Source organism: Lagopus muta, chromosome 5 (genome assembly GCF_023343835.1).
Source record: "Lagopus muta isolate bLagMut1 chromosome 5, bLagMut1 primary, whole genome shotgun sequence".
Lineage (NCBI taxonomy): Eukaryota > Metazoa > Chordata > Aves > Galliformes > Phasianidae > Lagopus > Lagopus muta.
The window spans coordinates 25,477,950-25,490,606 of NC_064437.1; the positions used below are offsets into that span (position 1 = coordinate 25,477,950).

Below are 12,657 nucleotides of genomic sequence, written 5' to 3' on the forward strand. Positions count from 1 at the left end.
CCAGTTTTCTCTTCTCCCTCCCCCCCCCCACTAAGCCAGTTGAAGTTTAAAACCCAGAAAAACAAAGTAGCTTGGCCAACTGCTTTCTGCTGGAACGCCAAATCTGATTACGAAAATATCTGCAAGTTATCTCCAGCACTCCCTTACAGCATTCCTGAATCCTATCTATTTTAAATTGACTCTGAACAGACAGCGTCCATCCTCTGTCACCATCTGGAGTGGCGTGCACTGTTACATTACCCCAAGCCTTAATGTGCACCACAATCTTCCTTATTTCAGCTTTCTGCAGGTACTCATCTCTAAGCATCTCCTGCTTCTTAGCAGGACTCAAACACCTCAAAAGAATGAGAAAAACAACATGCCAGCAGCCTCTACACCCTTCCAACCTTTCAGCGTTTTAATTTATAAAGCTACATAACAATTTCTTTGAAGCCTGTATTTGTCACAGCAAGAAAAGGTAGATGCTATCAGTCCATCTGGCCCTGAAAGCCAGCACGGCACCATGACATCACCCAGCACTGCCGGCTCCAAGTGGGAAAGGGCTGACTCACTGGGGCAGCTATGGGACATTTGCAGAGCAACAGATCAAGCCTCATACAGAAAGCAAGCAGAGCAGGAGGCGGGAAAACAGCAATTCCCTCTTGTGAGTTCAGAGCCAGCTGCTGTGTGCTACCTTCTTTCATGGGCACACAGGTGTAGCTGACTTGTTCCTTTGAAAAGATCCCGAATAAGAGCATAATTCTAAAGGTCAGTCTTTTTTAGCTTCCTTCTTCCCTCCAGCTCATCTCTTCCCAGTATACTAATCTGTTCCTCATCTTAGGGGGTTTTTTGAATCGTTTTTCCTGCTGGTCTGTTCACCAATTGCATTTTTCAGGCACCTGTAGCTAACACAGTGAAAGGTATATGAGGGAATGGAGAAACCGTTGCCAAGTTTCACTTGGAAACGATTTTCCTTTATTTGTGAAGATTTTATTTGCAAAATTAGAAATAACATTAGAAAAGCTCCAGCCACGTTCTTCCAAAGTTGTTATGTTCCATTTGTGCACTGATTAGACCACAAATGCAAAGAGAACTCCATAAGGCTCTCAATCTTTTCAACCACAGGAAGCCACAAGGTTGAGTGGTGCTGTGGCATTTTCCAAGAACAACTTATCAGCAGTTCACGAACCTCACCTGCATCACAAATACAAACATGCTGTGGAACAGCCACCATCATTTGTGCAAAGCTCATCTCCAAATAAACTTCATCTCAGCTTGCTTTCTACGTAGCTTGGCAATTCTCTGATGACCCCCTTTGCCTCCAAGCTCTGCACTCCCTTCACTTCAGCCCGTGTACTTCTGAAAGGAGGAGGACTGTGTGGACTCATTATCAAAAATGCTTGCTTCCATTAGTAGCAAGTAATGGTATCAAGGCACTGAACATCCAGAACACAGATGGACATCCATCTCCAGCACTGGGATGCTGCTCAATGTAAGAGGCCAGACAGAACCACAGCAGGATGGAAAATGCAACCCCTAGCTTGTCCCTCTCCTACATCCTGAGGTTTTCCAATTCCAATTTTCTGTCACCCAAAATTGTGCATGGACTCTGCCACTTGAACTTCTCAGTTCTCTTGGCTCCTCCTTGTTAAATCCATATCTAGAGACTTGAGAGGACTGACTATGCCTAACGCCATCACCATACAGGGCATGACCTCCAGAGGTCCCTTCCAACCTGTGATTCTGTGATGTTATTCTATTGAAACAGCCAGAGAAAATCCACGTGTTGTTGGGGTCTAAGTGACACAACTCATGTCCACAACAGCAAGGAGGAATGAGTGAACTGGTTTGAAAGAGAAGGTTTGTTGTGTTTATTTCTTAAAGTTGTAGGTATTAATTATAGCTAAATTTATTGGCTTACCCAAAGTGATAGCATTTCCCTTACAGTACAACAGAAAGCATCATCAGTCCATGTTTAGTGTGAGAACCAAGCGAGGGAAAGATAAATGCGTTATTTATGGCAAAAACGTTTCTGCATTACAAAACATCAAGCCAACAACAGTAAAAATAACAGGTACTTTATCACTGGGTGGCATTATTTCATGTGCTTTTGTTCACTATGTTGCTTTTTATAGCAAAGTTGCAACTCCCTGAAAATAGGCAGTTATACAACAAACCAAAAAACCACCCACCACAAACCGGACTTCAAACAGAAGAGGTGGACGTCGCCATGACAGAGAAGCAACAACAGCCTGTTGTGTAACTCATGGAGTTAACAAGACCCCTAACACCCAAAGCCTTGCTATCTCCATGATTTTATGGTGCTGCCTTTCCGCTGGGGAAGATAGGGCCATTGATTGAAGTAGCACAGCATGACAGATGCAACTAATGAATTCAGCTCAGCTACAGAAGAAGGGAAAATGCACTAAACGGTGTAAAATCAGAGAAGCCTGTCACAGCCCTAAGTGCAGGGCAACTTATTTTGCACTCATTCTAGTTCTCCTGCTGGGCTGCCGTGGAATATTACACACAGGAACATTTGATGAAGACAATCAGGACACTTCATAAGTAGTTAGGAAAAAACCATGTAAGATGAGCATTTGCTTGCCTCACATACAATTCACTCAAGCCTGAACCAGCAAACAGAAGCAAAACAAGCAGAATGTACCAAGATGGACAGGAGTTACCGAGTTTTCCAGTTTTCTGCATAACAGACCATCTGTTCCTTGCAGGACTCCGCACTGCAGCAGCTATAGCATCTCCTGACATTAGCAAGGACTTTTAATGTACCTGAACTGCACCGCACATCCCTGGGCTCTGCCTGTGCTAGCTGAACTGATCTGCTTGCACCAGCACAATCCTCACGTTGGCCACTGCACTGATCTGCAGATCAGCTGCATGCACTGAGGCAAGGTTCTGTAAGAGCCAATCAATCCGATGGTACTGTATCATGAAATTTCAAGTCTGCACTTTATTTGGGATAGATGCAGGTGAAGTATTTGAGTCTAGATGCTTAAACTGAACTTTTTTTTTGTCAGCTGTTAACTGCAGTAAAAGTTTTCAGCCCTACGTCAATGATGCATCATAGGACCATAGATACAATGTATAGTAAATTAGAAAAACAACCTCTAACATACCATTCAGCTCCAAAACCATCCATCTGTCAGCTTAACAAAAAAACCACAACCCTTCCTTTCTCTCCCTTTACAAGTTGAAATGCACGCTGCATGTAGATTTCACAAAGTGCCTCTGGATAAGGCAGGGTTGCTTTGGGAGATGCACTGACCCTTACCTGTCATCAGCATTGCGGAGTGATGGGAGGCGGAAACTTGTGTTCCTGTCCAGCTTTGACTGACTCTTTGTCCTCTTGATGGACCCTTTCAGACGTTTACTGAAGAAGCCCTGAAATGAGAAGTCATACAAGTGAGATGCCAGTCATAAATCAATCAGTGCACCGTCACCGAGTCCGAACTCGGCAGCGATTCCTGCTGATTGTGGGGAATGTGCTGTATTGGGATTCCTCCGGGCAGGAAGAAAGGCAGGGCTACGTTGTTACTGACAGTTCTAGTATGTGACAGCTTCAAATTGCAATAATTAGCACTTCTCATGCTGCAGGTGCGTTTCAGTGAATTACAACTACTATACAAAAGATCAAAAGGCTCCTGTATCTCCCTGAATTACTTTATGCAACATGCAAAGACATATCCTATCAAAATATTTCCAGGGGCTGCAAGCATGCATGCATATACATTCTTTGGCACGATCAAAGCAAATATTAAAGTCCATAGGATTAAGCAGCATTTTTCTGGCTGAATCCATCCTGCTCCTTCACAGAACAGCTGCACAGAGTGCTGCTGTCAGGAGATACACCAAATGCATGCAAGTGAAACCATGTTTGTTAAGAACCTTATAAGGCCAGTTGACAGAATTTGCTCAAAATGAATTTTCTTTGGGTGGATTGACCTAGCAGATCTCCAGCCTTGTAAAGGTCTAGTGACAGCAACAGCCAGCTGGGGCTAGCCCTTCATCCCATCCTCGATGTTTCTCTGAGCTACAAATTGAGTACAGCCACTTTTGAACACAATTTGTAAGGCAAACCCTTCAGCTGCATTTGGGGCGGGTGACAGATGCTGCCCACAGCTGCCTGCTGTAATACAGAGCTCAGCAAACTGGAGACAGACAAGGTCTTCTGTTCCTCCCTACTCAGAAAACACCGACAAAGCAAGAGTGTTTTATTGGCTGCAGGTGACTCGACCAGATGGAAGCATCCAACTTGTTCATTTTACAGACTAGTACAAATTAGGCCAACACAACACAAGAAAACATTATCTGCAATCTTTTAGTCTGAAAAATCTTGTATTGCTTTCACCTCTTCAGGAAGAAAATGAGGTTTATTGATGGTATACAAAGGAGAGGGCTCACACCCTGTTCTCATCAGAGCTGCTGGAGGACGAAGTTGTTCCAAATGGCAAAGCCAGCATTTGTCCAGGTTCTTCTACAAGCAGCTCCAAATCAATTTCCCAATTGTTTTTGCCATGATCTCCCCAAGCTTTCAGTACTTCTTTCAGTAAATAAATAAATAAATACGTACATAAATCCTTTTTGTTTTAAACACGCGCATCCTTCCTCAACCCCCACTGCCTTTCCTCATTCTGTTACACGTGGTCCTTTTACAGTTTTCCCTTCTTCCACACCCATAACCAAATCCTTCCCCAAACCATACAGCTGTGCCCTCCATAGAGGCTGATGTACAAGTTGTACGAGTTCGCCGTCTCCTTGCACTCCTTAATGCTGCTTCACTGGATTTGGAGGGCGATATATTACTAAAATCTTATCCATACCTAAAGCTGGCTGGATACCAAGCACACACAGATCGTCCTCTCCTAAATATTGTGTAGGGAACAACCTGCTCCCTCACACCACAGCCCACAGGCAGCTCAGAGGAATATGGATGCCATGTGGCCTATGGGATGATGCCACATGGGACAAGGGAAGGAGGAATGTCTTTTTTGCATCTAGACATACTGCTACATCTAAGGCTGCCCTTCAGTTGCTGAGGCTTGCCAGCCAGCAGGCTCCTGAGGGATGAAAGCTGCTATTTCTACTGAAACAGAAAATAAAAGAAAAGATACCAAGATACCCCTACAAGAAAAAAAACGAGACCAAACCACTCAAAAAAAAAAACCCCTAAAATAAAAATTCCCACAACAAAAACCAACCTAGCCTGCTGGGAGAGAAGGCACTGTCAGAAAAGAGAAAGTGTTATTGGCTAAGTATGCTACTCAAACCCTACCCATGTTCCTGCACTTTTCTTGGTCCTGGAATTGAAAAGTGTCTTTGAAAAAACCCTGTAATCAATAGATGCTCTTGTGCTTCTCTTGGGGCCATTGCTGGAATTCAAGTAGAAGATGTAAAGCACTTTCAAAGGCACTTTCATATATTCTGACCTCTCAGCACAAAAGGTAACAAATCCAGCTATAGGGATTCAGATCTGGTGGACTCTGGCTTCATTCCAGTACCTCTTAGGCTACTCGGATTGCAAACACGAAATAAAATGGTTTTCTCCCCTTAAGGACAAATAAGACAAAGCTGACCCCATTCAGCAGGGGTGAAAAAGCATTGGTATTGAATCACTCCAAATCCCGCCCAGAGAGGGACCGTGAAGATTCATTTCTGTGTGCACGCACAACTTTAAATTGGCATTGCTTTTACATTAGTGAAACATGTTCTGGGCTTAATTGAACATCATCTATTCCTTAGGAGATTATTCCTTATCTCTGGTTGAATAAGGCTATCCAGAGCACTGAAAAAAAAAAAAAAAAAAAAGGGTAAGAACATACATAATAATAAAAACTCATCAAACAAAGAGTGGATTCTCCTAGTGGAGAGCCTCATCACTTGGAATACCTGTTCTCTGCACCTTGCTGGCAGTGCTTACAGATGGTCAACCTGGGAGCAGCATGAGTAATTCACATGCCAGATCTGAGCAGAGCTTTTCGGCTTCCATTTGCCAAAGGAAATCCTTTTAAATGCTGACTACAGCTATGAAAGGTATGCAGAGATGAAAAACAAATCTGTAACAAGCACAGTCTAACTTTAGTTTATTTTTCTTTTCTTTCTGCCAACATTCATACAGCTCATACTGTTAAAACACAATGAAGTAACACCTTACTTCCTATCCTACTGACTAGATATTTGTCTTAAATGCTTATTTCAACACCAAATAGTGCTGCTTGGTTCTTAAACCTCAACGCAAAGATGCCTGAAGAAAGAGATGTGATGGTTGTCATCTAACAGGACAAAGCTCAGAACAAATCCCTCCCAGAGCTGTGGGTTTGGGGGAAGAGGGATGGAAAAGGGACACCAAAGAAAAGCACTGGTTCTCCAATTCAGAGAGAGCAGACCACGCATAATAAATAATGGATCTCTTCCTCGTTACAGAAGTCAAAGGTTAATTCACCCAGGAACCAACAGAAAATAAAGATAACTATAATAGGAATTATCAATCGATAAAATACAACGTTATATTAGCAGAACTTTCAAAAGCACGGGAGCCAGAGTGAAATGGGTGATGCTAAGGAATGCCCTACACACTGTGCTGCGAGCACCGCTACCTACGCTGTGCAGTTCTGGAGGCAAACACATTGTCTTTTGGAAGCTTGTGATGTGTCTTGAACATTTATCATTCCCGATGAGGAGCACTAATGCATTATTAATAACAGCAGGTGGGCAACTTCATTTCCAGAGCAGCAAGACTTGTCCTCTCAGAGGGGAAGGTTTGGATGAGTTACAAAGATAACACTCTGATGGCTCCGGATGGCAGCAGAACTGCCTCCCAACTGCTGCTTGTTATGAAGCATCTCATTTCTTAAAGTTGCTCACAAGCAGCAAGCAAGAAAAAAAAAAATAGAGCCAAGTGAAAATTCCCTCAGGTGCCAGGGATGCTGCAAGGCTCTGACAGGTGGGGGAAGAGTGCCAGATCATAAAATGGGCACACACAACTAGCAAGGTGCTCCAAGGATTAGGAGCAAATGTGATTCTGATGAAGCTTACTTCCTACCTCCTGCAGAACAAAGAAACGTGTAACAAAGAGGCACAAGCTTGCTTAGGAACCCATTTATCAGCACCTCTGAAAAAGCTCTGGGCTACTCCTGAGGTAGGAAAGCAGATGGAACCCACTGCATGTCCACCTGTGTGGTAATATAAAGGGCAAGGTGGTGGCTTGGGACGCTCCAAAATCCATCCACCAGCTGAAAGCATGCTCTGAAGAGGTGCTTCCTGCAGAGGACGATAAAAATTGTGCGGGGATGTATGAAGGATAAACAAAGCACAATAAGAATAAAGTGGTATTACGTAAATCTGCCACTGCTTTCACACTAATGCACCGTTCTTCTCTGATCTTCTCATCTCCGCAGCAAAACCGGAACAAAACTGAACTCCAGAAGTGAAAACTGATTGCAGGCAGACAAGAGGAGGATTTACCAAAGATATATTTTAAAGACCGATTATTCATTTTCGAAATAAAAGCAAGAAGGGATTAGAGATGTATAAAACAAATAGAATGGAAATTAAGTAAGTCCCTTGTGCAGTCCGTTACATAACAAAACCGAGGGGCATCTCCATACTTGAGGCAGCAAATGTTGGTGCCTCTCAGGAGACCTTTCCTAATGCTATCCATAAATCAGCTGGCAGAATTCTCTTCCACAAGATATTATAGAGACAAATTTTTGAGCAAGATTAAAAAAGGATTACGTGTTTATATAAGGAAGAACAACATATGTAGCTGCATTAGTCAGGTTTAAAAATAACAGGAGTGAGCAATTATCATGCTCCAGGACACAAGCTGATCAACAGCAAGGATCAGGAAGATATTTTTCCCCTGATGGGACAGCACTGCAGATTTGGCCAGATAACACTTCCAGCTCTCCAATGAAAAACTGCCTCCTGCCACAGGAGGGATGCAGAACAGGATGAGACAGTCATGAGAAAAGCAAAGAAATGGAAACAGCACATCAACAGGGATACCTCGATAACGTATCTTTTAATGATGTGCATCAGAAGATTCCATGTGGTCTGCATGATATGCAGTCAAAAGTACTGAAGGAATCACATTTCCAAGCGCTGGGGATCACGCTGAAAAATTCATGAAGAAACAAGAGCTGCCACATAGTTGGGCAGAGCTGCGGCAGCCTGCAATACAGGCAGGCATCCCACATGGCACAGCCTTCAGACACACAACACCAGCATGGGAGAAGATCACCCCTAGAAACCAATATCCAGGGAAGGAAGGAATACCCCAGCCTGCCCCAGCAGGAAGCAAGGGGCTGCAGCATTTTGTAGTCCTTATGCAGGAAGGAGGCAATAATTCCTGTGAGCTGGGCTCTTCCCGCTTGGCATCCCGCCTGTAAGCAGCCAGAAAACCTTCAGATAACACAGCAGCCGTAGCAATTAGGAAAATTAATGGAAGTGAGCTTGGTCAAAGCTAGTAACACAAACCTGAGAGCTGGCTGCAGGAATATCTACAAAGAGTAATTATGACAAACGATAAGGTATCAAGGTGGAAGGAACACTCCGATGGGATGTGGTGGGGATAGCAGCACATTGCTTCTGTTTAACATCTTTGTTAATGATCTGGAAGAAAAGTTAAACAGCGCATTAATTATGCTGAGTTGTATTAAATTAGGAGGTGAAGCAAGGGCCAGCAAGGACACAGAAATAACACAAAGGGTTGTGAGCAATTAGAAGCTGATAACGCACATCCCTGTGAACTTCAGCTGAAGAACTACGTGAGTCAACTGGAGGGAATTTAAAATGGAAAAACAGCAAGAGAAGAGATAAAAGGGCCAGAAAGACTGATTTGTAGAGAATGCATTCGTTAAAGTGTGTGTAACTTGGCTAAGCCATGATTTAGAGGTAAAGAATAGAATGAATGAGTTGGTACACATTCAAGCAGAGTTAAACCAAGGACAGACTAGGATTTTAGCAGGTGTGAAAGGTACCACTTTCACAGTGCCCCTATACTAATTGCAGGGGAATTGGATGAAGTTCAGTTTACAGCTCATGTTCCTGCGCTGAGGTCCACCAGACAGTGCCCCAGACTGGATCTGCCACTGTTAAGACTCAGCCCTGAACAATCTGATGATATGAACAAATCCACTCGGGCAGAAACCTGTTGTGAAGGTTGCAGAGCCTCTGAAAGGCCTTTATCCCAGAATAAAGGCACAGATGAGAACCTGGCAAGAAAGCCAAACTTCCATTTTTTCCCCTGAAGACACAGACCTGTGGAATAACGGCCAACAAACCTGAAGCATCATATCAGGCAGAAGATTAAAGCAGCTTTAAACAAACGTGTTATTGTGAGGAAAGACAGAGCGAGCGGAGGAAGGAGAAATGTTAATCTTACAACAGGGAGGACAGCTCTGAGCGGCTTTTTCACGAAGGATGCGGCGATGCCTCACATTAATGTAAATCAACAGCCCCATCTCTGCATTGGAGCTGTCGCAGAATTAAAAATATGCACTTGTAGGCCATCAAGTCACATGGCCGGGGAAGATCGCTCGTCTTAACCTGGCAGCATGACGGCAGCGGAGCAGCGCTTGGGAGAAGCAACAATCTTGCTGACTGCATAAAAGATGAGGCTGGGCAGCCGCGAGATCTCATCAGGCTTTGACCTTCACTTAGGCTGGCTGCATTGTCTTCTGTTCCATTTAGCAGTACTCTTAAAGAGCAAAGAGGCTGTATTCCTATAGATCCAATTATATTCTCGACCGAAAGCAAACCAAGGAAGGCAAGCAGTAAGGACCAGTCTTCCCATCATACTGACGTAGGATTCCTATAAAAATCATTTTATTTACTTCAAAGATGGTGATTTTTTGTCTCTTTCTTTTTTTTTTTTACTAATAACCATAAATATCGTTTGCAGTAACAATTCACTAACAACCCTATCCAAAAGAGCCAAACTGGAGAGTGTGCCAAGAGCCTGAAGAGTGGTTCACTGACAACCCTTCACCCTGCCATGCCAGGAGGTCTGAAACCATCCCTAGCTCCAGCACAGTGGCAGAGCAATGTGAGAACACAGCCCAGCAGTGCAGCAGTAGGGAACGGGATGCTCTGAGACTGAGACACTGCCAGGACATAGCGTGCGTGGGAAGGGAAAAGCTGGTTTCTCGCCCACCTATGCGTCACGGTGCCTACTTTGAGCCAGATCCGTCTGTCTTCCTATTTGCTCAATCTAGTAATATCCATTATTAAAAATATGAGTTTTTCCTATGTATGAAACTCTATAAACAGCACACAGCTGTCTGAACGTGAGAGAGCACGTGTACACACTTCCCCTTTCCATTTTCCTGCCTTTCATGGCATTCCCTGCTCTACCAGTACACCGCACAGACACAGTGGAAACTGTCATGTGGCACTTAGCACAAGTGAACCCAGATAGAGACTGATGTCACTGCAGGGGATGATGTTTGGGGAAGTAGGGAAGAAAGAAAAAGGACAAGCAATGGGAGCCCCCATCTCTGCATGTCTTGCATACTGTCAGCAGGGCCCACCGTGCATCCCTAAGTGGAACGGAACCAGAAGAAGCCCATTCTTATGTTGATACACGAGTGGTTGGTCCTGAAGTGAGGATACCAAGTGTAAATATATCTCTTTTCCTCAGTGCATGAGGTTGGAAGGCAAATTTCCTGAGCTTTACACGTCAGCTCCTTGAAATAAATCCTTCATTGACCACTGCCACTGAAGACATTACAAAAAATGTCTCGTCAAGGAAACGTTCGCTTAAAGGCCATTATGCTGTTATGAATCCAAATTCCAGATGCCAAACAAATGCCAATTAGCAGTATTAAAAAAACAGATGCCTCGTTCTGAGGGAGTATCGCAGCCTGGTGTTTGAAGGGAAAAAATGGCACAGAGCATGCTGGAAGCCACTGCCCGACTGAGAAGACAGTTTTTAAATAGCTTTACTGATATGCAAACTTAAAAAGCTGTAAAAGCAACTTATTATGGAAGTCTCAGCATAATTCTTCATCAGTATGGATGAAGGTTAAGCTGTCCCCTGCCTTAAGCTACTTTCCATGAGGAAGTTGAAGCAGGGAGAAGAAGAGGTATGGCACAGAGTCAGGTCCACAGACAGAATCGAAAAGCACTTCCCTGCAGCTGCTTGCAGCCCTCCAACCCATGGACCAGGTGTCAGCAATTGGACAAACAAAACCGCAGCTTCTGGTGTTATTCATTTCCTTTCCGCATATGACAAACCCCTGCCAAACACAGATGACACCTTGCACAAACCCCTTTAAAGCCATTACGGGTCCCACTTCCATCCTTCACTCGAAGCTCTTCCCAGACCACTGATCTGAGACTTCCACAAGGCGTTCAAATGCCCTCCCTGCTTCTGAGAGCTGGGGAGTTCAGAAGGCAGCAACCAAAGAAACACGAGTCCTCCTCCCCTGCCCTGTCATCCACTCAACAGATCGGCACCACTCCACAGGGTTAATGGGTATATTATGTCTGTAGTTCTGATTTGAGCTCATCTGTATTCTTAAGCAACCTGACTTCTAATTGCAGCTTGCTCTTTTAAGCAGATCCGGAGTTGGCGTGTTTTAAAAGTGGGTGATCTCAGCCCCCACCTGCACCACAACCTGCCAAGGAGTAGCAACACGTAAATGGACTATTCAGAACAAAACCTACAAAGTCAGAAGCTCTGTCCCTGTGAGAAAGACAGGAGGGTGCATTATGCTTCTGGGTATACAGGTGGCCAGACAGACACAGCAGCTACACGTGGCACAAATAGCTTCTAGATGTCTCCTGGTTTGTGCCCAAGAAATGCAGCCATGTGCCACTACCTCACCCCTTTGCCAGAGTCCTAGATAGCACAATAAACTGATGGGGAAATGAGGAACATTCCACAAAGTTCTTATTTTGAAAGGAAGTGGGAACTAAAAAACATTACTTAAATATAGGATTAATATTAAAAAAAATAAGCAAAAAATGGGAACAAAGAAAAAAAGTGAGAGAGCAACAACACAGATAGCAACCAAACACTCCTGTAACACAGCTTGCAGTTAGGTGAAGAGTCCAACCAATAGCACGTGGGTACACCTACAGGCCAAGGCAATGACTTATACATGAAGACAAAGAAGACAGAATTTCTTATAAACAAGGAAGGGAACAGCCAAGTTCAGAAGAACTCCTGGGCTGTATGGACCATGGGTTCAGAATAAATTTCTCAGAACCTAACATAACAGACTGCTGTTGTGATAGCTTCACATGTAACTACACCAAGGCCCTTTCTGCCTCGAGAAGCACTACCCAGAGAACAGATCACTGAAGAGATGGATAGTTTTTAGCATCTCAGAACAGCTGAAGTGGGAAGGCACCTCTGCAGTCTGTCCAGTCCAACCCCCCACCTCAGAGCTCAACTCGAGCAAAAGCACTGTGTGTTCAGTTAGGTTCTGAATACACCTTCAAGGAAGGAGACTTCAGAACCTCACTGGACAACCTGTTACAGTGTCTGATCACCCTCACAGTAAAAAAAAGATTTTTCTTACAATTAAGTGGAACTCCTTGTATTTCACATTGTACTCTTAACCCGTCCTCTGAAGAGCTTGGGTCCATTTCCTTTACCCCCTGCCATCAGGTACCTGTACATATTGAGAAGATTCCCCCCTATCCCTCCCT

The 12,657-nt window shown here is 44.0% G+C and overlaps 1 protein-coding gene across 11 annotated transcripts in view; it reads right to left on the minus strand.

The window, feature by feature from the left end:
* The window catches only part of RASAL2 (RAS protein activator like 2), a 153,655-nt gene that overhangs the window by 31,962 nt on the left and 109,036 nt on the right, over positions 1–12,657 (minus strand). For all 11 annotated transcript variants that reach the window (XM_048943785.1, XM_048943783.1, XM_048943782.1 and 8 more), the window contains one exon: positions 3,272–3,381. In XM_048943785.1, coding sequence (XP_048799742.1) covers positions 3,272–3,381 — 110 coding nt within the window. The remainder of the gene's footprint in view (positions 1–3,271; positions 3,382–12,657) is intronic.